The sequence below is a fragment of the Bolinopsis microptera genome, chromosome 13, assembly GCF_026151205.1.
Source record: "Bolinopsis microptera isolate Bmic1 chromosome 13, MBARI_Bmic_1.0, whole genome shotgun sequence".
NCBI lineage: Eukaryota > Metazoa > Ctenophora > Tentaculata > Lobata > Bolinopsidae > Bolinopsis > Bolinopsis microptera.
The window spans coordinates 1,409,718-1,437,421 of record NC_087084.1 but is presented as its reverse complement, the minus strand read 5'-3'; the positions used below and the strand labels follow the sequence as shown (position 1 = coordinate 1,437,421).

Genomic DNA, 27,704 nt, shown 5'->3' with positions numbered 1-27,704 from the left:
TTTCAAATCCCCAAAAAAAGAGGGGGTTTATATAAATAATCCGTGATAGAGTGTTATGTAGTATGTAGTATGCAGTATGCAGTATGTAGTATTTAGTATGTAGTATGTAGTATGTAGTATGTAGTATGTAGTATGTAGTATGCAGTATGTAGTATTTAGTATGTAGTATGTAGTATGTAGTATGTAGTATGTAGTATGTAGTATGTAGTATGTAGTATATAGTATGCAATACGTAGTATGTAGTATGTAGTATGTAATATGTAGTATGTAGTATGTAGTATGTAGTATGTAGTATGTAGTATGCACTATGTAGTATGTGGTATGTAGTATGTAGTATGTTATGTAGTGTAACACTCACATGATGGGTGGATATTTCCAGAGGATGGATGATCTGCGAAAATGAAGGTATGTAGTGAAATAATTAGAGTGTAATGAAAGAAAATCAGGGTGAACCCCCCCTAATAATAGTGTAATGACTCATGTATGTACGAAGATGAAATGAGAATATTATGTATACTTGTATAGTTGTATAGTATAATTGTATATTGTATAGTGTACATTGTATACTGTATAGTGTACATTGTATAGTGTACATTGTATACTGCATAGTGTACATTGTATAGTGTACATTGTATACTGTATAGTGTACATTGTATAGTGAATAATTGTATAGTGACATTGTACATTGTATACTGTATAATGTACATTGTATAGTGTACATTGTATAATGTACAATAATATGAAAGATAATTCGGACTCACATTGCTGGACCTTGTCTTTCAAACTTGCTGATAAAGGTAACTTGAAGCTGAAATATGAGGTGGTAGGTCAGTGGGACTAAGAGGAGGCATTATGCACTTATCTAATGTAAAGTGTATATAAAGTGTATATCTTATGTTATCTAATATAAAGTGATATTAGGAATAATTGTAACAGGTAGGTTCACTAGGTACATAATCTGTAATACAACAACTTTAGTTAATACTTGTAACTTGAGTTAACCGAACAATATAGTTCAATAATAAACAGTCAAGGAACAGATTACAACACAGACAGGACAGACATCCCCCCCCCCCCCCCCCCCCCCCCCCCCCCCCCCCCCCCCCAAACCTGTAGAATTTCAGTATTAATTAATGACCTATAAAGTATATTTAGATAATATTCAAAATAAATTTGTATTTAACTAAATTTTCCTCTAAACACAAGCTCTTGAGAAGATGCACACTATTACAATTACCCAAGTCATAAGTCCAAACCCCAGCTTCGCATTCCACAAATAACGAATCCTTGCTCTACAGTCTACAGTACCAACTAACAAACTAGTACCAACTTGTTTAAGTAATCCTTTAAAAAACTGTTATGGTTGAGTAGTTCTTGACAGTATCTAAATGAAGCGCTGCAGCACTACTACCAGCACTACTACCAGCTTAGTACCAGCTTAGTACCAGTTATTTACCAGGTATTTACCAGGTATTAACCAGGTATTTACCAGGTATTTACCAGGTATTTACCAGGTTTTTACCAGGTATTTACCAGGTATTTACCAGGTATTTACCAGGTATTTACCAGGTATTTACCAGGTATTTACCAGGTATTTACCAGGTATTTACCAGGTATTTACCAGGTATTTTAACATGTTACTAATATAGCTGCAGTTGTTATACATACTTTACATACACAGTCTGCTCGCAGCTGGACAGGTAACTCTGTATCTGTAGTAACTAGTACTAGTACTACTAGTACTACTAGTACACATGTTACTAAGACTAGTACACACTACACATGTTAACGGTCTACAAATATGACAAACTGGCGGGTGTGATGATAATATTTTAAAGTCTGAAGTCATGATAACTTATCATGACTTCAGATAAGTGTCAGCTCCTTATTCCTTACAGTCAGTGTAGATCAGTAGAATATGATAAAGCAGAACCACACCCCTGAACTACAAGAGGCAATGTAACGTAAAGAGGCAATGTAACGTACACGTTGAGGTGTGACCACTGCACTGCACTGATGTCTGATCATGATTTAACTGACATACTCTGCCCGTGCTGTAACTACTACGGAGTTTTCGAAGTCTTGTGACACAGCTTATAAACTGTTGTGACAGCCGCGCTTTGTGTCACACTACTGTTGTGACAGCCACGCCTTGTGTCACACTGCTGTTGTGACAGCCGCGCTTTGTGACACCCTGCTGTTGTGACAGCCGCGCCTTGTGACACACTACTGTTGTGACAGCCGCGCCTTGTGACACACTGCCGTTGTGACAGCCGCGCCTTGTGACACACTGCTGTTGTGACAGCCGCGCCTTGTGACACACTACTGTTGTGACAGCCGTGCCTTGTGTCACACTACTGTTGTGACAGCCGTGCCTTGTGACACACTGCTGTTGTGACAGCCGCGCTTTGTGTCACACTGCTGTTGCATCACCGTAAAAACAGCAGTGATGTGTGACTCTGCTGAGACACTTCCAATTAAGTGTTTGAACTGTTATACTTAACATAACAGTTTTAATACTTTCAACACTAATATATAACAAATAATTTGAGTGCTATGTAACCTGGCAGTAACGTTGTAAAGGACTTTGAGGGGGTCTGTAGTCCCCCTGCATAGTATATTTGTGTTTCACTGATTTGTAAACTGAAGACGTAAATAATATAATATATATGCACGAATTTTATGCATTAAAAATCAAATAGTAGCGTATATTCTTCAGATAATCAGAAATTTGATTGTACTGTGATTTAAGGGGATTATCAGGGTTCACCCCTCCTCCCCCCCCCCCCCCCCCCTTAATATAGTCTATTGTTTTGAAAAGAAGTACCTATTTACAGAGAAATTGTACAGCAATCTCTTTGTGAGTGTTAACACTGCACGTGGATCATTAGAAACCTAAAAACAATAACATAAGTTAAGAAGCTGTAGTTCTATTACTTTTACAATAACATTATAAGTAGAGTTATGAAGCTGTAGTTGGATTACTTTTACAATAGCTTCCTTTGTCAAGTGTACACACTATCTGTAAAGTTAACTCATAGTTCACACAGCTCTCGCTAAGTGTTGAAACTCGGAAAATGGAGATGTTGATAATTAATTATAATGCTCGGATCTGCCAGACAAGTTCATGATCTGTGTTCTGCAGCTTATTGTGTGATCTGTATTCTGCAGCTTATTGTGTGATCTGTGTACTGCAGCTTATTGTGAGATCTGTGTTCTGCAGCTTATTGTGTGATCTGTGTTCTGCAGCTTATTGTGTGATCTGTGTTCTGCAGCTTATTGTGTGATCTGTGTTCTGCAGCTTATTGTGTGATCTGTGTTCTGCAGCTTATTGTGTGATCTGTGTTCTGCAGCTTATTGTGTGATCTGTGTTCTGCAGCTTATTGTGTGATCTGTGTTCTGCAGCTTATTGTGTGATCTGTGTTCTGCAGCTTATTGTGTGATCTGTGTCTGAGCTTATTGTGTGATCTGTGTTCTGCAGCTTATTGTGTGATCTGTGTTCTGCAGCTTATTGTGTGATCTGTGTTCTGCAGCTTATTGTGTGATCTGTGTTCTGCAGCTTATTGTGTGATCTGTGTTCTGCAGCTTATTGTGTGATCTGTGTTCTGCAGCTTATTGTGTGATCTGTGTTCTGCAGCTTATTGTGTGATCTGTGTTCTGCAGCTTATTGTGTGATCTGTGTTCTGCAGCTTATTGTGTGATCTGTGTTCTGCAGCTTATTGTGTGATCTGTGTTCTGCAGCTTATTGTGTGATCTGTGTTCTGCAGCTTATTGTGTGATCTGTGTTCTGCAGCTTATTGTGTGATCTGTGTTCTGCAGCTTATTGTGTGATCTGTGTTCTGCAGCTTATTGTGTGATCTGTGCTCTGCAGCTTATTGTGTGATCTGTGTTCTGCAGCTTATTGTGTGATCTGTATTCTGCAGCTTATTGTGTGATCTGTGTTCTGCAGCTTATTGTGTGATCTGTGTTCTGCAGCTTATTGTGTGATCTGTGTTCTGCAGCTTATTGTGTGATCTGTGTTCTGCAGCTTATTGTGTGATCTGTGTTCTGCAGCTTATTGTGTGATCTGTGTTCTGCAGCTTATTGTGTGATCTGTGTTCTGCAGCTTATTGTGTGATCTGTGTTCTGCAGCTTATTGTGTGATCTGTGTTCTGCAGCTTATTGTGTGATCTGTGTTCTGCAGCTTATTGTGTGATCTGTGTTCTGCAGCTTATTGTGTGATCTGTGTTCTGCAGCTTATTGTGAGATCTGTGTTCTGCAGCTTACTGTGTGATCTGTGTTCTGCAGCTTATTGTGAGATCTGTGTTCTGCAGCTTACTGTGTGATCTGTGTTCTGCAGCTTATTGTGTGATCTGTGTTCTGCAGCTTATTGTGTGATCTGTGTTCTGCAGCTTATTGTGAGATCTGTGTTCTGCAGCTTATTGTGTGATCTGTGTTCTGCAGCTTATTGTGTGATCTGTGTTCTGCAGCTTATTGTGTGATCTGTGTTCTGCAGCTTATTGTGAGATCTGTGTTCTGCAGCTTATTGTGAGATCTGTGTTCTGCAGCTTACTGTGTGATCTGTGTTCTGCAGCTAATTGTGAGATCTGTGTTCTGCAGCTTATTGTGTGATCTGCAGCTTATTGTGTGATCTGTGTTCTGCAGCTTATTGTGTGATCTGTGTTCTGCAGCTTATTGTGTGATCTGTGTTCTGCAGCTTATTGTGTGATCTGTGTTCTGCAGCTTATTGTGAGATCTGTGTTCTGCAGCTTATTGTGTGATCTGTGTTCTGCAGCTTATTGTGTGATCTGTGTTCTGCAGCTTATTGTGAGATCTGTGTTCTGCAGCTTACTGTGTGATCTGTGTTCTGCAGCTTATTGTGAGATCTGTGTTCTGCAGCTTACTGTGTGATCTGTGTTCTGCAGCTTATTGTGTGATCTGTGTTCTGCTGCTTATTGTGTGATCTGTGTTCTGCAGCTTATTATGTGATCTGTGTTCTGCAGCTTATTGTGTGATCTGTGTTCTGCAGCTTATTGTGTGATCTGTGTTCTGCAGCTTATTGTGAGATCTGTGTTCTGCAGCTTACTGTGTGATCTGTGTTCTGCAGTTTATTGTGTGATTTGTGTTCTGCAGCTTATTGTGAGATTGTGTGTTCTGCAGCTTAATGTGTGATCTGTGTTCTGCAGCTTATTGTGTGATCTGTGTTCTGCAGCTTATTGTGTGATCTGTGTTCTGCAGCTTATTGTGTGATCTGTGTTCTGCAGCTTATTGTGAGATCTGTGTTCTGCAGCTTACTGTGTGATCTGTGTTCTGCAGTTTATTGTGAGATTGTGTGTTCTGCAGCTTATTGTGTGATCTGTGTTCTGCAGCTTATTGTGTGATCTGTGTTCTGCAGCTTATTGTGTGATCTGTGTACTGCAGCTTATTGTGAGATTGTGTGTTCTGCAGCTTATTGTGAGATCTGTGTTCTGCAGCTTATTGTGTGATCTGTGTTCTGCAGCTTATTGTGAGATCTGTGTTCTGCAGCTTACTGTGTGATCTGTGTTCTGCAGCTTATTGTGTGATCTGTGTTCTGCAGCTTATTGTGAGATCTGTGTTCTGCAGCTTACTGTGTGATCTGTGTTCTGCAGTTTATTGTGTGATTTGTGTTCTGCAGCTTATTGTGAGATTGTGTGTTCTGCAGCTTAATGTGTGATCTGTGTTCTGCAGCTTATTGTGTGATCTGTGTTCTGCAGCTTATTGTGTGATCTGTCTTCTGCAGCTTATTGTGTGATCTGTGTTCTGCAGCTTATTGTGAGATCTGTGTTCTGCAGCTTACTGTGTGATCTGTGTTCTGCAGTTTATTGTGAGATTGTGTGTTCTGCAGCTTATTGTGTGAACTGTGTTCTGCAGCTTATTGTGTGATCTGTGTTCTGCAGCTTATTGTGTGATCTGTGTTCTGCAGCTTATTGTGTGATCTGTGTTCTGCAGCTTATTGTGTGATCTGTGTTCTGCAGCTTATTGTGAGATTGTGTGTTCTGCAGCTTATTGTGAGATCTGTGTTCTGCAGCTTATTGTGTGATTGTGTGTTCTGCAGCTTATTGTGTGATCTGTGTTCTGCAGCTTATTGTGTGAACTGTGTTCTGCAGCTTATTGTGTGAACTGTGTTCTGCAGCTTATTGTGTGATCTGTGTTCTGCAGCTTATTGTGAGATCTGTGTTCTGCAGCTTATTGTGTGATCTGTGTTCTGCAGCTTATTGTGTGATCTGTGTTCTGCAGCTTATTGTGTGATCTGTGTTCTGCAGCTTATTGTGAGATCTGTGTTCTGCAGTTTATTGTGTGATTTGTGTTCTGCAGCTTATTGTGTGGTCTGTGTTCTGCAGCTTATTGTGTGATCTGTGTTCTGCAGCTTATTGTGTGATCTGTGTTCTGCAGCTTATTGTGTGATCTGTGTTCTGCAGCTTATTGTGAGATCTGTGTTCTGCAGCTTACTGTGTGATCTGTGTTCTGCAGCTTACTGTGTGATCTGAGTTCTGCAGCTTATTGTGTGATCTGTGTTCTGCAGCTTATTGTGTGATCTGTGTACTGCAGCTTATTGTGTGATCTGTGTACTGCAGCTTATTGTGTGATCTGTGTTCTGCAGCTTATTGTGTGATCTGTGTTCTTCAGCTTACTGTGTGATCGGTGTTCTGCAGCTTATTGTGTGATCTGTGTTCAGCAGCTTACTGTGTGATCTGAGTTCTGCAGCTTATTGTGTGATCTGTGTTCTGCAGCTTATTGTGTGATCTGTGTTCTGCAGATTATTGTATGATCTGTGTTCTGCAGCTTATTGTGTGATCTGTGTTCTGCAGCTTATTGTGTGATCTGTGTTCTGCAGCTTATTGTGTGATCTGTGTTCTGCAGCTTATTGTGAGATCTGTGTTCTGCAGCTTATTGTGTGATCTGTGCTCTGCAGCTTATTGTGTGAACTGTGTTCAGCAGCTTATTGTGTGATCTGTGTACTGCAGCTTATTGTGAGATCTGTGTTCTGCAGTTTATTATGTGATCTGTGCTCTGCAGCTTATTGTGTGATCTGTGTTCTGCAGCTTATTGTGTGATCTGTGTTCTTCAGCTTACTGTGTGATCTGTGTTCTGCAGCTTATTGTGTGATCTGTGTTCTGCAGCTTATTGTGTGATCTGTGTTCTGCAGCTTATTGTGTGATCTGTGTTCTGCAGCTTATTGTGTGATCTGTGTTCTGCAGCTTATTGTGTGATCTGTGTTCAGCAGCTTATTGTGTGATCTGTGTACTGCAGCTTATTGTGAGATCTGTGTTCTGCAGTTTATTGTGTGATCTGTGTACTGCAGCTTATTGTTTGATCTGTGTTCTGCAGCTTATTGTGTGAACTGTGTTCAGCAGCTTATTGTGTGATCTGTGTACTGCAGCTTATTGTGAGATCTGTGTTCTGCAGCTTATTATGTGATCTGTGCTCTGCAGCTTATTGTGTGATCTGTGTTCTGCAGCTTATTGTGTGATCTGTGTTCTGCAGCTTATTGTGTGATCTGTGTTCTGCAGCTTATTGTGTGATCTGTGTTCTGCAGCTTATTGTGTGATCTGTGTTCTGCAGCTTATTGTGTGATCTGTGTTCTGCAGCTTACTGTGTGATCTGTGTTCTGCAGCTTACTGTGTGATCTGTGTTCTGCAGCTTATTGTGTGATCTGTGTTCTGCAGCTTACTGTGTGATCTGTGTTCTGCAGCTTACTGTGTGATCTGTGTTCTGCAGCTTATTGTGTGATCTGTGTTCTGCAGCTTATTGTGTGATCTGTGTTCTGCAGCTTATTGTGTGATCTGTGTTCTGCAGCTTATTGTGTGATCTGTGTTCTGCAGCTTATTGTGTGATCTGTGTTCTGCAGCTTATTGTGTGATCTGTGTTCTGCAGCTTATTGTGTGATCTGTGTTCTGCAGCTTATTGTGTGATCTGTGTTCTGCAGCTTATTGTGTGATCTGTGTTCTGCAGCTTATTGTGTGATCTGTGTTCTGCAGCTTATTGTGTGATCTGTGTTCTGCAGCTTATTGTGTGATCTGTGTTCTGCAGCTTATTGTGTGATCTGTGTTCTGCAGCTTATTGTGTGATCTGTGTTCTGCAGCTTATTGTGTGATCTGTGTTCTGCAGCTTATTGTGTGATCTGTGTTCTGCAGCTTATTGTGTGATCTGTGTTCTGCAGCTTATTGTGTGATCTGTGTTCTGCAGCTTATTGTGTGATCTGTGTTCTGCAGCTTATTGTGTGATCTGTGTTCTGCAGCTTATTGTGTGATCTGTGTTCTGCAGCTTATTGTGTGATCTGTGTTCTGCAGCTTATTGTGTGATCTGTGTTCTGCAGCTTATTGTGTGATCTGTGTTCTGCAGCTTATTGTGTGATCTGTGTTCTGCAGCTTATTGTGTGATCTGTGTTCTGCAGCTTATTGTGTGATCTGTGTTCTGCAGCTTATTGTGTGATCTGTGTTCTGCAGCTTACTGTGTGATCTGTGTTCTGCAGCTTACTGTGTGATCTGTGTTCTGCAGCTTACTGTGTGATCTGTGTTCTGCAGCTTACTGTGTGATCTGTGTTCTGCAGCTTACTGTGTGATCTGTGTTCTGCAGCTTACTGTGTGATCTGTGTTCTGCAGCTTACTGTGTGATCTGTGTTCTGCAGCTTATTGTGTGATCTGTGTTCTGCAGCTTATTGTGAGATCTGTGTTCTGCAGCTTATTGTGTGATCTGTGTTCTGCAGCTTATAGTGTGATCTGTGTTCTGCAGCTTATTGTGTGATCTGTGTTCTGCAGCTTATTGTGTGATCTGTGTTCTGCAGCTTATTGTGTGATCTGTGTTCTGCAGCTTATTGTGTGATCTGTGTTCTGCAGCTTATTGTGTGATCTGTGTTCTGCAGCTTATTGTGAGATCTGTGTTCTGCAGCTTACTGTGTGATCTGTGTTCTGCAGCTTATTGTGAGATCTGTGTTCTGCAGCTTACTGTGTGATCTGTGTTCTGCAGCTTATTGTGTGATCTGTGTTCTGCAGCTTATTGTGTGATCTGTGTTCTGCAGCTTATTGTGTGATCTGTGTTCTGCAGCTTATTGTGTGATCTGTGTTCTGCAGCTTATTGTGTGATCTGTGTTCTGCAGCTTATTGTGTGATCTGTGTTCTGCAGCTTATTGTGAGATCTGTGTTCTGCAGCTTATTGTGAGATCTGTGTTCTGCAGCTTACTGTGTGATCTGTGTTCTGCAGCTTATTGTGAGATCTGTGTTCTGCAGCTTATTGTGTGATCTGCAGCTTATTGTGTGATCTGTGTTCTGCAGCTTATTGTGTGATCTGTGTTCTGCAGCTTATTGTGTGATCTGTGTTCTGCAGCTTATTGTGAGATCTGTGTTCTGCAGCTTATTGTGTGATCTGCAGCTTATTGTGAGATCTGTGTTCTGCAGCTTATTGTGTGATCTGCAGCTTATTGTGTGATCTGTGTACTGCAGCTTATTGTGTGATCTGTGTTCTGCAGCTTATTGTGTGATCTGTGTTCTTCAGCTTACTGTGTGATCGGTGTTCTGCAGCTTATTGTGTGATCTGTGTTCAGCAGCTTACTGTGTGATCTGAGTTCTGCAGCTTATTGTGTGATCTGTGTTCTGCAGCTTATTGTGTGATCTGTGTTCTGCAGATTATTGTATGATCTGTGTTCTGCAGCTTATTGTGTGATCTGTGTTCTGCAGCTTATTGTGTGATCTGTGTTCTGCAGCTTATTGTGTGATCTGTGTTCTGCAGCTTATTGTGAGATCTGTGTTCTGCAGCTTATTGTGTGATCTGTGCTCTGCAGCTTATTGTGTGAACTGTGTTCAGCAGCTTATTGTGTGATCTGTGTACTGCAGCTTATTGTGAGATCTGTGTTCTGCAGTTTATTATGTGATCTGTGCTCTGCAGCTTATTGTGTGATCTGTGTTCTGCAGCTTATTGTGTGATCTGTGTTCTTCAGCTTACTGTGTGATCTGTGTTCTGCAGCTTATTGTGTGATCTGTGTTCTGCAGCTTATTGTGTGATCTGTGTTCTGCAGCTTATTGTGTGATCTGTGTTCTGCAGCTTATTGTGTGATCTGTGTTCTGCAGCTTATTGTGTGATCTGTGTTCAGCAGCTTATTGTGTGATCTGTGTACTGCAGCTTATTGTGAGATCTGTGTTCTGCAGTTTATTGTGTGATCTGTGTACTGCAGCTTATTGTTTGATCTGTGTTCTGCAGCTTATTGTGTGAACTGTGTTCAGCAGCTTATTGTGTGATCTGTGTACTGCAGCTTATTGTGAGATCTGTGTTCTGCAGTTTATTATGTGATCTGTGCTCTGCAGCTTATTGTGTGATCTGTGTTCTGCAGCTTATTGTGAGATCTGTGTTCTGCAGCTTATTGTGTGATCTGTGTTCTGCAGCTTATTGTGTGATCTGTGTTCTGCAGCTTATTGTGTGATCTGTGTTCTGCAGCTTATTGTGTGATCTGTGTTCTGCAGCTTACTGTGTGATCTGTGTTCTGCAGCTTACTGTGTGATCTGTGTTCTGCAGCTTATTGTGTGATCTGTGTTCTGCAGCTTATTGTGTGATCTGTGTTCTGCAGCTTATTGTGTGATCTGTGTTCTGCAGCTTATTGTGTGATCTGTGTTCTGCAGCTTATTGTGTGATCTGTGTTCTGCAGCTTATTGTGTGATCTGTGTTCTGCAGCTTATTGTGTGATCTGTGTTCTGCAGCTTATTGTGTGATCTGTGTTCTGCAGCTTATTGTGAGATCTGTGTTCTGCAGCTTATTGTGAGATCTGTGTTCTGCAGCTTACTGTGTGATCTGTGTTCTGCAGCTTATTGTGAGATCTGTGTTCTGCAGCTTATTGTGTGATCTGCAGCTTATTGTGTGATCTGTGTTCTGCAGCTTATTGTGTGATCTGTGTTCTGCAGCTTATTGTGTGATCTGTGTTCTGCAGCTTATTGTGAGATCTGTGTTCTGCAGCTTATTGTGTGATCTGCAGCTTATTGTGAGATCTGTGTTCTGCAGCTTATTGTGTGATCTGCAGCTTATTGTGTGATCTGTGTACTGCAGCTTATTGTGTGATCTGTGTTCTGCAGCTTATTGTGTGATCTGTGTTCTTCAGCTTACTGTGTGATCGGTGTTCTGCAGCTTATTGTGTGATCTGTGTTCAGCAGCTTACTGTGTGATCTGAGTTCTGCAGCTTATTGTGTGATCTGTGTTCTGCAGCTTATTGTGTGATCTGTGTTCTGCAGATTATTGTATGATCTGTGTTCTGCAGCTTATTGTGTGATCTGTGTTCTGCAGCTTATTGTGTGATCTGTGTTCTGCAGCTTATTGTGTGATCTGTGTTCTGCAGCTTATTGTGAGATCTGTGTTCTGCAGCTTATTGTGTGATCTGTGCTCTGCAGCTTATTGTGTGAACTGTGTTCAGCAGCTTATTGTGTGATCTGTGTACTGCAGCTTATTGTGAGATCTGTGTTCTGCAGTTTATTATGTGATCTGTGCTCTGCAGCTTATTGTGTGATCTGTGTTCTGCAGCTTATTGTGTGATCTGTGTTCTTCAGCTTACTGTGTGATCTGTGTTCTGCAGCTTATTGTGTGATCTGTGTTCTGCAGCTTATTGTGTGATCTGTGTTCTGCAGCTTATTGTGTGATCTGTGTTCTGCAGCTTATTGTGTGATCTGTGTTCTGCAGCTTATTGTGTGATCTGTGTTCAGCAGCTTATTGTGTGATCTGTGTACTGCAGCTTATTGTGAGATCTGTGTTCTGCAGTTTATTGTGTGATCTGTGTACTGCAGCTTATTGTTTGATCTGTGTTCTGCAGCTTATTGTGTGAACTGTGTTCAGCAGCTTATTGTGTGATCTGTGTACTGCAGCTTATTGTGAGATCTGTGTTCTGCAGTTTATTATGTGATCTGTGCTCTGCAGCTTATTGTGTGATCTGTGTTCTGCAGCTTATTGTGAGATCTGTGTTCTGCAGCTTATTGTGTGATCTGTGTTCTGCAGCTTATTGTGTGATCTGTGTTCTGCAGCTTATTGTGTGATCTGTGTTCTGCAGCTTATTGTGTGATCTGTGTTCTGCAGCTTACTGTGTGATCTGTGTTCTGCAGCTTACTGTGTGATCTGTGTTCTGCAGCTTATTGTGTGATCTGTGTTCTGCAGCTTACTGTGTGATCTGTGTTCTGCAGTTTATTATGTGATCTGTGCTCTGCAGCTTATTGTGTGATCTGTGTTCTGCAGCTTATTGTGAGATCTGTGTTCTGCAGCTTATTGTGTGATCTGTGTTCTGCAGCTTATTGTGTGATCTGTGTTCTGCAGCTTATTGTGTGATCTGTGTTCTGCAGCTTATTGTGTGATCTGTGTTCTGCAGCTTACTGTGTGATCTGTGTTCTGCAGCTTACTGTGTGATCTGTGTTCTGCAGCTTATTGTGTGATCTGTGTTCTGCAGCTTACTGTGTGATCTGTGTTCTGCAGCTTACTGTGTGATCTGTGTTCTGCAGCTTATTGTGTGATCTGTGTTCTGCAGCTTATTGTGTGATCTGTGTTCTGCAGCTTATTGTGTGATCTGTGTTCTGCAGCTTATTGTGTGATCTGTGTTCTGCAGCTTATTGTGTGATCTGTGTTCTGCAGCTTATTGTGTGATCTGTGTTCTGCAGCTTATTGTGTGATCTGTGTTCTGCAGCTTATTGTGTGATCTGTGCTCTGCAGCTTATTGTGTGATCTGTGTTCTGCAGCTTATTGTGTGATCTGTGTTCTGCAGCTTATTGTGTGATCTGTGTTCTGCAGCTTATTGTGTGATCTGTGTTCTGCAGCTTATTGTGTGATCTGTGTTCTGCAGCTTATTGTGTGATCTGTGTTCTGCAGCTTATTGTGTGATCTGTGTTCTGCAGCTTATTGTGTGATCTGTGTTCTGCAGCTTATTGTGTGATCTGTGTTCTGCAGCTTATTGTGTGATCTGTGTTCTGCAGCTTATTGTGAGATCTGTGTTCTGCAGCTTATTGTGAGATCTGTGTTCTGCAGCTTACTGTGTGATCTGTGTTCTGCAGCTTATTGTGAGATCTGTGTTCTGCAGCTTATTGTGTGATCTGCAGCTTATTGTGTGATCTGTGTTCTGCAGCTTATTGTGTGATCTGTGTTCTGCAGCTTATTGTGTGATCTGTGTTCTGCAGCTTATTGTGAGATCTGTGTTCTGCAGCTTATTGTGTGATCTGCAGCTTATTGTGAGATTTGTGTTCTGCAGCTTATTGTGTGATCTGCAGCTTATTGTGTGATCTGTGTACTGCAGCTTATTGTGTGATCTGTGTTCTGCAGCTTATTGTGTGATCTGTGTTCTTCAGCTTACTGTGTGATCGGTGTTCTGCAGCTTATTGTGTGATCTGTGTTCAGCAGCTTACTGTGTGATCTGAGTTCTGCAGCTTATTGTGTGATCTGTGTTCTGCAGCTTATTGTGTGATCTGTGTTCTGCAGATTATTGTATGATCTGTGTTCTGCAGCTTATTGTGTGATCTGTGTTCTGCAGCTTATTGTGTGATCTGTGTTCTGCAGCTTATTGTGTGATCTGTGTTCTGCAGCTTATTGTGAGATCTGTGTTCTGCAGCTTATTGTGTGATCTGTGCTCTGCAGCTTATTGTGTGAACTGTGTTCAGCAGCTTATTGTGTGATCTGTGTACTGCAGCTTATTGTGAGATCTGTGTTCTGCAGTTTATTATGTGATCTGTGCTCTGCAGCTTATTGTGTGATCTGTGTTCTGCAGCTTATTGTGTGATCTGTGTTCTTCAGCTTACTGTGTGATCTGTGTTCTGCAGCTTATTGTGTGATCTGTGTTCTGCAGCTTATTGTGTGATCTGTGTTCTGCAGCTTATTGTGTGATCTGTGTTCTGCAGCTTATTGTGTGATCTGTGTTCTGCAGCTTATTGTGTGATCTGTGTTCAGCAGCTTATTGTGTGATCTGTGTACTGCAGCTTATTGTGAGATCTGTGTTCTGCAGTTTATTGTGTGATCTGTGTACTGCAGCTTATTGTTTGATCTGTGTTCTGCAGCTTATTGTGTGAACTGTGTTCAGCAGCTTATTGTGTGATCTGTGTACTGCAGCTTATTGTGAGATCTGTGTTCTGCAGTTTATTATGTGATCTGTGCTCTGCAGCTTATTGTGTGATCTGTGTTCTGCAGCTTATTGTGAGATCTGTGTTCTGCAGCTTATTGTGTGATCTGTGTTCTGCAGCTTATTGTGTGATCTGTGTTCTGCAGCTTATTGTGTGATCTGTGTTCTGCAGCTTATTGTGTGATCTGTGTTCTGCAGCTTACTGTGTGATCTGTGTTCTGCAGCTTACTGTGTGATCTGTGTTCTGCAGCTTATTGTGTGATCTGTGTTCTGCAGCTTACTGTGTGATCTGTGTTCTGCAGCTTACTGTGTGATCTGTGTTCTGCAGCTTATTGTGTGATCTGTGTTCTGCAGCTTATTGTGTGATCTGTGTTCTGCAGCTTATTGTGTGATCTGTGTTCTGCAGCTTATTGTGTGATCTGTGTTCTGCAGCTTATTGTGTGATCTGTGTTCTGCAGCTTATTGTGTGATCTGTGTTCTGCAGCTTATTGTGTGATCTGTGTTCTGCAGCTTATTGTGTGATCTGTGCTCTGCAGCTTATTGTGTGATCTGTGTTCTGCAGCTTATTGTGTGATCTGTGTTCTGCAGCTTATTGTGTGATCTGTGTTCTGCAGCTTATTGTGTGATCTGTGTTCTGCAGCTTATTGTGTGATCTGTGTTCTGCAGCTTATTGTGTGATCTGTGTTCTGCAGCTTATTGTGTGATCTGTGTTCTGCAGCTTATTGTGTGATCTGTGTTCTGCAGCTTATTGTGTGATCTGTGTTCTGCAGCTTATTGTGTGATCTGTGTTCTGCAGCTTATTGTGTGATCTGTGTTCTGCAGCTTATTGTGTGATCTGTGTTCTGCAGCTTATTGTGTGATCTGTGTTCTGCAGCTTATTGTGTGATCTGTGTTCTGCAGCTTATTGTGTGATCTGTGTTCTGCAGCTTATTGTGTGATCTGTGTTCTGCAGCTTATTGTGTGATCTGTGTTCTGCAGCTTATTGTGTGATCTGTGTTCTGCAGCTTATTGTGTGATCTGTGTTCTGCAGCTTATTGTGTGATCTGTGTTCTGCAGCTTACTGTGTGATCTGTGTTCTGCAGCTTACTGTGTGATCTGTGTTCTGCAGCTTACTGTGTGATCTGTGTTCTGCAGCTTACTGTGTGATCTGTGTTCTGCAGCTTACTGTGTGATCTGTGTTCTGCAGCTTACTGTGTGATCTGTGTTCTGCAGCTTATTGTGTGATCTGTGTTCTGCAGCTTACTGTGTGATCTGTGTTCTGCAGCTTATTGTGTGATCTGTGTTCTGCAGCTTATTGTGAGATCTGTGTTCTGCAGCTTATTGTGTGATCTGTGTTCTGCAGCTTATAGTGTGATCTGTGTTCTGCAGCTTATTGTGTGATCTGTGTTCTGCAGCTTATTGTGTGATCTGTGTTCTGCAGCTTATTGTGTGATCTGTGTTCTGCAGCTTATTGTGTGATCTGTGTTCTGCAGCTTATTGTGTGATCTGTGTTCTGCAGCTTATTGTGAGATCTGTGTTCTGCAGCTTACTGTGTGATCTGTGTTCTGCAGCTTATTGTGAGATCTGTGTTCTGCAGCTTACTGTGTGATCTGTGTTCTGCAGCTTATTGTGTGATCTGTGTTCTGCAGCTTATTGTGTGATCTGTGTTCTGCAGCTTATTGTGTGATCTGTGTTCTGCAGCTTATTGTGTGATCTGTGTTCTGCAGCTTATTGTGTGATCTGTGTTCTGCAGCTTATTGTGTGATCTGTGTTCTGCAGCTTATTGTGAGATCTGTGTTCTGCAGCTTATTGTGAGATCTGTGTTCTGCAGCTTACTGTGTGATCTGTGTTCTGCAGCTTATTGTGAGATCTGTGTTCTGCAGCTTATTGTGTGATCTGCAGCTTATTGTGTGATCTGTGTTCTGCAGCTTATTGTGTGATCTGTGTTCTGCAGCTTATTGTGTGATCTGTGTTCTGCAGCTTATTGTGTGATCTGTGTTCTGCAGCTTATTGTGTGATCTGTGTTCTGCAGCTTATTGTGAGATCTGTGTTCTGCAGCTTATTGTGTGATCTGTGTTCTGCAGCTTATTGTGTGATCTGTGTTCTGCAGCTTATTGTGAGATCTGTGTTCTGCAGCTTACTGTGTGATCTGTGTTCTGCAGCTTATTGTGTGATCTGTGTTCTGCTGCTTATTGTGTGCTCTGTGTTCTGCAGCTTATTATGTGATCTGTGTTCTGCAGCTTATTGTGTGATCTGTGTTCTGCAGCTTATTGTGTGATCTGTGTTCTGCAGCTTATTGTGAGATCTGTGTTCTGCAGCTAACTGTGTGATCTGTGTTCTGCAGTTTATTGTGTGATTTGTGTTCTGCAGCTTATTGTGAGATTGTGTGTTCTGCAGCTTAATGTGTGATCTGTGTTCTGCAGCTTATTGTGTGATCTGTGTTCTGCAGCTTATTGTGTGATCTGTGTTCTGCAGCTTATTGTGTGATCTGTGTTTTGCAGCTTATTGTGAGATCTGTGTTCTGCAGCTTACTGTGTGATCTGTGTTCTGCAGTTTATTGTGAGATTGTGTGTTCTGCAGCTTATTGTGTGATCTGTGTTCTGCAGCTTATTGTGTGATCTGTGTTCTGCAGCTTATTGTGTGATCTGTGTACTGCAGCTTATTGTGAGATTGTGTGTTCTGCAGCTTATTGTGAGATCTGTGTTCTGCAGCTTATTGTGTGATCTGTGTTCTGCAGCTTATTGTGAGATCTGTGTTCTGCAGCTTACTGTGTGATCTGTGTTCTGCAGCTTATTGTGTGATCTGTGTTCTGCAGCTTATTGTGAGATCTGTGTTCTGCAGCTTACTGTGTGATCTGTGTTCTGCAGTTTATTGTGTGATTTGTGTTCTGCAGCTTATTGTGAGATTGTGTGTTCTGCAGCTTAATGTGTGATCTGTGTTCTGCAGCTTATTGTGTGATCTGTGTTCTGCAGCTTATTGTGTGATCTGTGTTCTGCAGCTTATTGTGTGATCTGTGTTCTGCAGCTTATTGTGAGATCTGTGTTCTGCAGCTTACTGTGTGATCTGTGTTCTGCAGTTTATTGTGAGATTGTGTGTTCTGCAGCTTATTGTGTGATCTGTGTTCTGCAGCTTATTGTGTGATCTGTGTTCTGCAGCTTATTGTGTGATCTGTGTTCTGCAGCTTATTGTGTGATCTGTGTTCTGCAGCTTATTGTGAGATCTGTGTTCTGCAGCTTACTGTGTGATCTGTGTTCTGCAGCTTACTGTGTGATCTGAGTTCTGCAGCTTATTGTGTGATCTGTGTTCTGCAGCTTATTGTGTGATCTGTGTACTGCAGCTTATTGTGTGATCTGTGTTCTGCAGCTTATTGTGTGATCTGTGTTCTTCAGCTTACTGTGTGATCGGTGTTCTGCAGCTTATTGTGTGATCTGTGTTCAGCAGCTTACTGTGTGATCTGAGTTCTGCAGCTTATTGTGTGATCTGTGTTCTGCAGCTTATTGTGTGATCTGTGTTCTGCAGATTATTGTATGATCTGTCTTCTGCAGCTTATTGTGTGATCTGTGTTCTGCAGCTTATTGTGTGATCTGTGTTCTGCAGCTTATTGTGTGATCTGTGTTCTGCAGCTTATTGTGAGATCTGTGTTCTGCAGCTTATTGTGTGATCTGTGCTCTGCAGCTTATTGTGTGAACTGTGTTCAGCAGCTTATTGTGTGATCTGTGTACTTCAGCTTATTGTGAGATCTGTGTTCTGCAGTTTATTATGTGATCTGTGCTCTGCAGCTTATTGTGTGATCTGTGTTCTGCAGCTTATTGTGTGATCTGTGTTCTTCAGCTTACTGTGTGATCTGTGTTCTGCAGCTTATTGTGTGATCTGTGTTCTGCAGCTTATTGTGTGATCTGTGTTCTGCAGCTTATTGTGTGATCTGTGTTCTGCAGCTTATTGTGTGATCTGTGTTCTGCAGCTTATTGTGTGATCTGTGTTCTGCAGCTTATTGTGTGATCTGTGTTCTGCAGCTTATTGTGTGATCTGTGTTCTGCAGCTTATTGTGTGATCTGTGTTCTGCAGCTTATTGTGTGATCTGTGTTCTGCAGCTTATTGTGTGATCTGTGCTCTGCAGCTTATTGTGTGATCTGTGTTCTGCAGCTTATTGTGTGATCTGTGTTCTGCAGCTTATTGTGAGATCTGTGTTCTGCAGCTTATTGTGTGAACTGTGTTCTGCAGCTTATTGTGTGATCTGTGTTCTGCAGCTTATAGTGTGATCTGTGTTCTGCAGCTTATTGTGTGATCTGTGTTCTGCAGCTTATTGTGTGATCTGTGTTCTGCAGCTTATTGTGTGATCTGTGTTCTGCAGCTTATTGTGTGATCTGTGTTCTGCAGCTTATTGTGTGATCTGTGTTCTGCAGCTTATTGTGTGATCTGTGTTCTGCAGCTTATTGTGTGATCTGTGTTCTGCAGCTAGCAGATTAGTATTAAAATATTCTAAATATCAGCATCATGCTCCCACAAGGAAGGCTGATAGAGTTATAGAGTTAGAGTGATAGTTAGCTACATAACTAACATGTCACGCATTCCGCGCATTCCGCTAACAACAGTCACGGCTCATTAAACGGCTGATGTGTTGCTTACACCTACAGTCCTACACCTAATAACTAATAATACAGCTAATTTGATATCTAGTATCTGGACGGGATACTATCTGACCTTTATAATACAGATTAACTGGGTGACGGGGGAAGCAAACAATAATAATATTCCAGGAGGTGAGTTCTTTAGGATGAACATTCTATCAACTCCAAATATTATGTAATACTTGTGATAGTCGCTACTTCTGCCTGCCCGTTACATGCTAGATGCTCTAGAGGAAAGAAGATTGATCACAAACCGGCAAATTTAATACTTTAATCCCTTTTATATAATATATTATTATATACACACACATTTTAAACTGACCAAATCCAATAAACTCAGTAACTTTAAAACTCCCTATATTTTCTAATATCAAGTAATTTTTTCGAAAAAATTGGGATCCGCTCGAGTAGGCTGGTGGTGGGAAATTATGGCTAGGAGTATCGGGAAGAAAAACACTTCTGAAAGGTAAATCTGGGCACTAAACAGTGTATGCCCACGGTAATTGAGTGCTAATGTCACGAGATACTGATCCAGCAGCTTATACATCTGCTGTTAGTACTTAACTTAGTCTAACAAACTGTAAATACAACATCTAGACAAACATCATTTCTTTGGTTACCACATAATATAATAACAGTTTAAGGTTTGAATCTGCCAGGATAAACAACTCCCAACACTAACTGTGAAGTATACATAGTCACGAGTAAAATATATGGTGGGTGATATCTCGTTGAATAACTGATCATCAAATCTTTACTAAACTTGCTCACGGGGGGGGGGGGGGGGGGGGGGGGGGCAATGGCATAATATGCATATATGGCATAATATGGTATAAAATGGAGACTTTTTCTATGCAGAAAATTGAAAAACCCTTGAGTAGTTCTCCATTTTATGCCATTTTATGCAATTGGCACCACCCTCCCGCCCCCCCCCCCTTGCTCACTGTTAAGTGTAACATTCCAATGCTACAGTAGTGCCTACCTCGGTCAGATGAACTTTACGAGCAACAGGTTTTCATCCTGTACTTTCTTCTAGTCTCCTGAGGGTGAAGTGAGGGGTCTGCCATCTGGGACATGTTGATCCTCTTAGTGGCCAGAGCTTTGTGCTTCCCATTAGGGCCAATCTGTGGGAGGTGAGAGTAAGGGGGCTAATCTGTGAGAGGTTGAAATAAGATAACTAATCTGTGAGAGGTTCAAATAAGACGACTAATCTGTGAGAGGTCAAATAAGACGACTAATCTGTGAGAGGTTCAAATAATACGACTAATCTGTGAGAGGTTCAAATAAGACGACTAATCTGTGAGAGGTCAAATAAGACGACTAATCTGTGAGAGGTTCAAATAAGACGACTAATCTGTGAGAGGTTCAAATAAGACGACTAATCTGTGAGAGGTCAAATAAGACGACTAATCTGTGAGAGGTTCAAATAAGACGACTAATCTGTGAGAGGTTCAAATAAGACGACTAATCTGTGAGAGGTTCAAATAAGACGACTAATCTGTGAGAGGTTCAAATAAGATAACTAATCTGTGAGAGGTTCAAATAAGACGACTAATCTGTGAGAGGTTCAAATAAGACGACTTATCTGTGAGAGGTTCAAATAAGACGACTAATCAGTGAGAGGTTCAAATAAGATAACTAATCTGTGGACTGTGAGAGGTTCAAGTTCAAACCCTTGATATGCGTCATAAATTAATTAAGTTACAAATTTTGGTTTTCAAATAAACCTGGTATCAGATTAAACTATTTGAATGACAATGTCATAAAGGATACTTATATAATATATATCTAGATTAGATTAAATATCTAATGGAGTATTGTGATCTTCTCTCTTAGTTTATGCATTAAGGGGGCCGGGGGGGGTCTTCATCAAAATTCTCTCGAAATCGACTTTATAGTTGTTTCTGATAGAGGGGAGTGATATCTATCAGCTGCTTTTGGTCCCATGGAAAAATATTGTTCCTAGCCGAAATTATCGCCGGTCTAAGGTCAGCGCTTATGTGTAATTGTATTGCGCGCGCGATTTTCAATCGCAAATTCTGAAAATCGAGTCTAAAAATCTATCTTCTCCCACATTTTTTGAGCAATCACCCTGAAACTTTCAGGATATGTTCTAGGGACCATTTAGAAGAGAATGATCATACAAAATTTTGAGATAGGCCTTTAAAAATTTTTTATTCAATTTTGAAAATCTTGGACCTCAAAAAATCGTAAAAAAACGAGGTCCAAGATTTTCAAAATTGAATAAAAAATTTTAAAAGGCCTATCTCAAAATTTTGTATGATCATTCTCTTCTAAATGGTCCCTAGAACATATCCTGAAAGTTTCAGGGTGATTGCTCAAAAAATGTGGGAGAAGATAGATTTTTAGACCCGATTTTCAGAATTTGCGATTGAAAATCGCTCGCGCAATACAATTACACATAAGCGCTGACCTTAGACCGGCGATAATTTCGGCTAGGAACAATATTTTTCCATGGGACCAAAAGCAGCTGATAGATATCACTCCCCTCTATCAGAAACAACTATAAAGTCGATTTCGAGAGAATTTTGATGAAGACCCCCCCCCCCCCCCCCCCCCCCGGCCCCCTTAACAAAGTAGAAAGTAGAAAGTAGAATAATTATCTTATTACTTATATATAATTAGATATATACTAAATAATGTGCCACATTAGAATTTTGTAATTTTAATTTGTGCCTCTCTAAACTAAGTGTGTAGAAAAATACTGCTAAAAATACTTCTTCTTGATTGGGAAGTTTTTCAAATGTCAAAGATTTCTCAGAATATCGCCTAAAGTAAAGATTTCTGATCAGCAAATCTGGTTTAAAGTAATTTCATGAAAAGCTTTCAATAAGGCTTTGATCAGTGAATAGTAAAGTGGAGTTCATTTTAGATGAATTTCATCAAATTGAGAAAGAGAAAGCCTCTCAATCAACACTGTACCTTGTGTTACATTCACAATAAATGTATTAGTTAGTATAGTAACCTGGGTAGGTGTTAGAATTAGATATTTATATTTAATTAAGGTTCACAATGTTCATTTTCCAGACGCTAGGTATACACTACGTACTATAGTACTAGGTCGCGCTTGAATGGCCTGGATATATTATATCTTTTTGGGGTATGTTTTAATGTCGAAGCGTGGTTAAATTTGATTAACAATACAATTAATTAACAACACATTTAATTAACCTAATTAAATAACTCACATTCTCCACAATCAGAGTCCAGTATTTGTCATCGAACTTCTTCTTCTGGGAATTGGTATCCTGAAAAGCAATAAAAATAAGAACTGTTGGTTTGTTTACTTTGTTTTTACATTCCAAGAGAATACGTTTGTAATGATCTTTTTACCTTTTTCGGATTCTTAATTTTGTAACGGCTTGAGTTTCACTAACCTTTTAACATTTTTTCGGTTCAATGTCACTGGAGATGACTACAATCGAAATATATTTGGCAAGAATCTGAATGTTTTCAGTGTTGAAGGTTTAGTCTCTTAAATCCTGGAGTAGTCATTCGTGTCCCTGATATTTGGGTTAATTCTAACTCTCCTACGTTTGTAATAAATGTAAATGTCACTAAATACTGAAATTTTACCCGTGAATAAAGCCGATGCAATAAGTGGTTGAAGTGCAATTGACAGATTAGCTTACAATGTTACAAATACTGTGCGGTGTAATTTAAGACTAAATATTGTTAGATCTACATTCTACACTAGTGTTATATGATGTAACATTGAGTAATTTAAAATATGTTTATTTCATTAGCGTCTCATAATATTCAAATGTTTGTAACACGTTCAGCATAATCATGATAATGATTTGTAATATTATTACAATTACAAGTAATTATGATAATGATTTGTAATATTATTACAATTACAAGACGGCTGCGGATGATGAGTTCATTCTTATAACCTGCTGCGCTTCAAATCGTGCATATCATTATTCATTATTATGTACTATGGTGTACAATATGTATCGTGTATAATACAATATAGTGTATACAATGTATAATGTATATATTACATAATATACATAAAATTTGACCCGCAACATCTCCAGATCGGAATATTTAAGGATAAAAGCATTTGAAAATTTAGACCCATTATTATCTGTGTCTAAATAAAAACTATGGCATTCAGTAATATTTCTTTAAACTCCACAGTTGAATCCGGTGACCAACAACTAGGAACCTCTCATTCCGGCCTCCCACAGGTATCACATCACATGGCCCAATCAGTGACGTATCATTTGTGATCCATATTACAACCATCCTAACAGCCGGACAACCAAGAACCTGGGTAGGGTTCACATGACAGTTTAGTAAGTAGTTGTGTATTATAAAGGATTTTAAGAAGTGTTTGAGCTCTCGGCATGTGTTCACATAACGGACGCGAGCCAGGTCCAAAATGGGCTGGTTCTCGTATCCAAGGATGTTGAACCTGCTTCTTAGTAATACGAACAAAACACTGTAATAATTGTTCGACTTCTGTACTTGGAATTTATGTGAACTTGAAAATATTTTGCACATATTTCAAGGCTTCCTTTTGGCGTAACACGTATGTTACTGCTACAAAAGTAGAAAAGTTAAAAGTTCATTACTACATTCCACACACTATAATATGTTGAACAACAAAATCAACAAGTACTAGGATTAATATCAGGTTAAATTTAGATATTTTCTGTTCTTAAAGTAAATCTTCAAATTATATTAATTTCGCGCATCCTTGCAACTTCTATTTTTCTATACTACTATTCATTAAAATCTTCTGCAAAATAAGTAGAATTGCACCGAACAAAACAAACCAGTTTTAAAAAGTATTGTTTACCACATACAATCAGGCCTCTCTATTTGTATTTTGTAAACAATCTTAGTCAAGTGTAAAATTGCATTCAAACCATCAATGATCAATCTTCAAAGTTTTTGAAGATTACAATCAGGCCTCTATATGGGCGATTTCACGTAAAGTAAATTACACTTTGCACAAAAATTTGGCCTTATTCTGACTCTCAAGCATTACACAAACATAACAGAATCATAATAAATTGCATGAAACATCTCCTATGTACTCCACACACAGCTATATTAAGATTTTTACTCCAACTGCTATGGCTTTTGAGTGAGGCACGTTTGAAAATGTAAAGTAAATTACAGGGCACAAATTGACATTCCTGACCAACGTGTATTGAAATCTCATTTCGTGCCCAGGTGTGAGAGTAAACATTTAAATATTTTTCATGCACACTGGCAAATGTCTTGCCTGTACTGGAAAGGGTTTGTTTTGGTAAATGGTTAATAGCTGTGTTCTGTAGAAGCCTTTGTTCCTTGTAAAGTAAGTTACTCTTTTGTGTCAAGTAGTTTACACTGTTACACAATCCTTTGATTTTAACTGTTTAAAGCTGCCCCTTTGTCTTTAATTCGTTTGCTAAGTGTATGAACTATGTAATATATGATTAATAATGATATATCAGTTTATCATTAGCCAATTAAGGGGGCCGGGGGGGGCCTTCATCAAAATTTTCTCGAGATTGACTTTATAGTTGTTTCTAATAGAGGGGAGTGATATCTATCAGATGCTTTTGGTCCCATGAAAAAATATTGTTCCTAGACGAAATTATTATCGGTCAAATGTCAGCGCTTATGTGTAATTGTATTGCGCAAGCGATTTTCAATTTAAAAAAATCTTGGACCTCAAAAAATCGTCAAAAAACGAGGTTCAAGATTTTCAAAATCAAATAAAATATGTTTAAAGGCCTATCTCAAAATTCTGTTTGGCTCATCTCTTTTAAATTATCTCTAGAACATATCCTGAAAGTTTCAGGGTGATTGCTCAAAACATGTAGGAGAAAATAGATTTTTAGACTCGATTTTCAGGACACGTGATTGAAAATCGCTCGCGCAATACAATTACGCATAAGTGCTGACCTTTGACCGACAATAAGTTCGGCTAGGAATAATATTTTTCCATGGGACCAAAAGCATCTGATAGATATCACTCCCTTCTATCAGAAACAACTAAAAAGTCAATTTCGAGGGAATTTTGATGAAGACCCCCCGGCCCCCTTAATTGGTTGATTGATCCACTGATTGGGTCCACAGTTAGCCCAGTTATACAGAGTAGGTAGGTGGGCGTAAATGTACGAATGTTTCCCAGCTCAAAAATTTGTGTTCAAGCAGGCCACTGGATTTTCTGTAAAGTAAAGTATTATTTATATTATATTTTCGAAAAGTCAATTTTTAACCATTTTAAACCATTTTTATAGATTTCTTTAATGAAATTCTGACCAGAACCAATCTATTATCACTTTTAAATAACTTTTATTCTGTTTGACAATCGTTACTTGTTGTGTTTTACTACTATTACTGAATAAAAAGCATATGTGTAAATTACTTGACACGTAAATTACTTGACATGTAACTTACTTGACGCTGGTATTGACATGATCTGATATCTATGGATCTAAATAAACAAGTACATTATGTCTTGAAATCAGAGTTAGCTTGTTTTAGCAAGATTTCAGCAAGAAATAACATGAAATGTGGCCAGCAGAAAACTTTTTTGTTTTTTATGTATAGTAATTTACACTAAAAACAGGAGAAAGTAGAATAGCATTGCTCCGAATCTGCTTAAATTTTGAGTCCCAAATTTTGCATACAGCTTCAGTGAAGTGGTATGCACCTTTACAGATCAAGAATTAATGAATATTACAACAATCTCTTTTTAGTAAACAGCTTTTATTATAAAGTAGTTTTAGCCTGTAAAACATGACAATTTATGGGTATTTTGAAAACGCGATAACACAGAAACGAAGTGAGATATTTATAAGCGGTTTTTTGTGTCTAACAGTTTATAATCTTCTCTTTCAGACTCCAATCAAAGCTAGTGCCATAACTGAAATTTATTTTTTTCCCTCCTTGTTCATGTTTCATGAAATTGCCCATATGTAAACAATCTTAGTCAAGTGTAACATTGCATTCAAACCATCAATCTTCAAAGTTTTTATTATTCAACAAACCATGTAAAGTGTGATGGTTGCCTCCAGAGCGTGCCAGTTTACAACTCCTTGCGTGTCCTTCCCAGGTAGGGTTGTCCATGATGTTGCCTGAAATTTAGAAAATTCATCATATTATGTGCATATGTAATGCTGATACCCAACAACTTATAATAGTGTACGATCATCAGGGTTAAGATGCTAAACAATTTAATTAAGCTATAACATGAAGATTAGGACAATATATCAAAAGTAACCAGAGCTAGACCCCCCCCCCCCCCCGCCCCCCGGCCACAACCAGAACTTACCTCAGTTCGAACCTTCCTCCCCCTTCTAACCCACAGCACTGACACTTGATTTGGAGTCCTGTAGAATAATGTTAGGTTAGCTGAGGAATAAGTTCAACATGGTGTCAAGGAAATCTTAAGTATATTACAATCTTGAATTCTAAAGAAAACAAGAACTTCCCTCTAGGGAAAATTTGGGCATATATTTATGATTATAAATAGAAAATAACAGCTTACCATCCAGAAACACATTCAAGAGTAACAGTGTGTACTTTTATGGTGAATTCGAACTTGTAGGCAGTTTTACCAACACGCTGCAGCCTTCTCCATACCTTGCTCATTTTACATCCTTAGAAAATATAAGTTAAAAGAAAGCAGCTTAGAAAATATAAGTTAAAAGAAAGCAGCTTTTTACATCCTTAGAAAATATAAGTTAAAAGAAAGCAGCTCCTTCAATAGAACCAGAGTTAAAGTCCGAGGAACCGCTTTAGTTAAATACAAGATCTTATTATTGGTTATGCAGATGTTCATCAAATCATGAAATCTTTCAAAAACTCAGATCAGGTCAAAACCTTAGCAAACCAACTTAAAAATTGCTTCGTGAGGATAGAGAATAGGGAGTCTCAATACCATCTGCAGCTGAATCTGAAACTCAAATTATAGGCTTTGTGAAACTCAACTTATAGGCTTTGTGAAACTCAACTTATAGGCTTTGGACCAAGTAAAGTGCTCAATGAGATAGGACTTCCAGGGTTGAAATCGTTCCTAACACATTGGTAATGATTGTGCCTACTGTTAATAACCTTGGGTTAGTTATGGACAATAAGCTGGTATTTGATAAAAACAGATCGTAAGAAGACAGATCAAGAGACAGATCACTTAATCTCGACTGTCTCAAGAAAATTTTCAAACCAATTTATTTTACAATAAAAGAAAGCGAGCTTTGCTGAAATTAATATTATAGCCGAAGAGGGTGGACTAGTCCATGATGGGAGATCATGGACTAGAATCATGATCATAGTAGCATAGTACGCTAAGAATTATCAAATTCATAGTTTTATAATAGGTTAAAATTCTTCAAATTACTCAAGTTATAGTCGTCTAAAGATCTCTGAAATTGACCTAAAAGTTATAAAAAGTATCTGAAACTACAAAAATCCTAAATTTGTCATTCATTAACACAATTGACAATTAGAACTCTAATGAAGTATCAAATGTGCACAATCTTTTAATTTTTCAATTGCGCTCAGCATGTGTCTATGTCTAAAAGTTTTTCCGTCCTCTGGGAATAGAACAACGACACAATAAACACGAGCACGTGATATTTGAAGATAAAGTGATACCAGGTTATCTTTTGTTGATATGTCTACTATTGACTGTGTCATCTCATGCAATACAATAACTATTGGCCACTCAGCTGAGTAACAATTCATACTGTCAAGTAGAGTTATTTTGTCTTTCGTAACGCATCGTTTTTCAAGAGTTTGAGAAACCAAGTTCAGTACATCGTCATCAATTAGACTATCATGAACTATGCATATATCAAAACTTTTACAAAGTTTATCCAATTCATCGTTTAGGATATTGACTATCAAGGATTCGTCATGGGTCTTCATGATGTGCACTACAGTTTTGGGGCCATGAATGAAATGGCCTGGTCGCTGTTCAGGTAAAACCATGAGTAAAGCATCCAAACTGTGAGAACTGAGTCCTGGACTTGTGTAATATCCAACAAACTGACTTCTTAGTATCG

The 27,704-nt window shown here is 39.4% G+C and overlaps 1 protein-coding gene across 2 annotated transcripts; it reads right to left on the bottom strand.

The window, feature by feature from the left end:
* Window positions 1–29: 29 nt before the first annotated feature.
* LOC134825519 (EH domain-binding protein 1-like) lies at window positions 30–26,296 on the bottom strand. 2 transcript variants are annotated; one of them, XM_063837747.1, is made up of 7 exons: window positions 26,189–26,296; window positions 25,973–26,030; window positions 25,689–25,775; window positions 21,879–21,938; window positions 19,652–19,793; window positions 706–808; window positions 30–566 (listed from the first exon to the last, which is right to left on the bottom strand). In XM_063837747.1, exons 1-5 carry the CDS (start codon window positions 26,290–26,292, stop codon window positions 19,668–19,670), a joined length of 435 nt encoding a protein of 144 aa, XP_063693817.1. In that variant the 5' UTR covers window positions 26,293–26,296; the 3' UTR covers window positions 30–566; window positions 706–808; window positions 19,652–19,667. The 2 variants fall into 2 exon arrangements, with proteins under 2 accessions (XP_063693817.1, XP_063693818.1); XM_063837748.1 differs by having other exon boundaries at window positions 359–391; window positions 762–808.
* Window positions 26,297–27,704: the final 1,408 nt, after the last annotated feature.

Excerpts from the sequence above, each read along its gene's own strand:
- LOC134825519 (XM_063837747.1), bottom strand. The coding sequence starts at position 26,292 with ATGAGCAAGGTATGGAGAAGGCTGCAGCGTGTTGGTAAAACTGCCTAC. Across the intron at positions 25,776-25,972 it reads GGAGGAAGGTTCGAACTGAG|GCAACATCATGGACAACCCT; the intron begins GTAAGTTCTGGT and ends TCTAAATTTCAG. Across the intron at positions 19,794-21,878 it reads GGACTCTGATTGTGGAGAAT|ATTGGCCCTAATGGGAAGCA; the intron begins GTGAGTTATTTA and ends CACCTCCCACAG.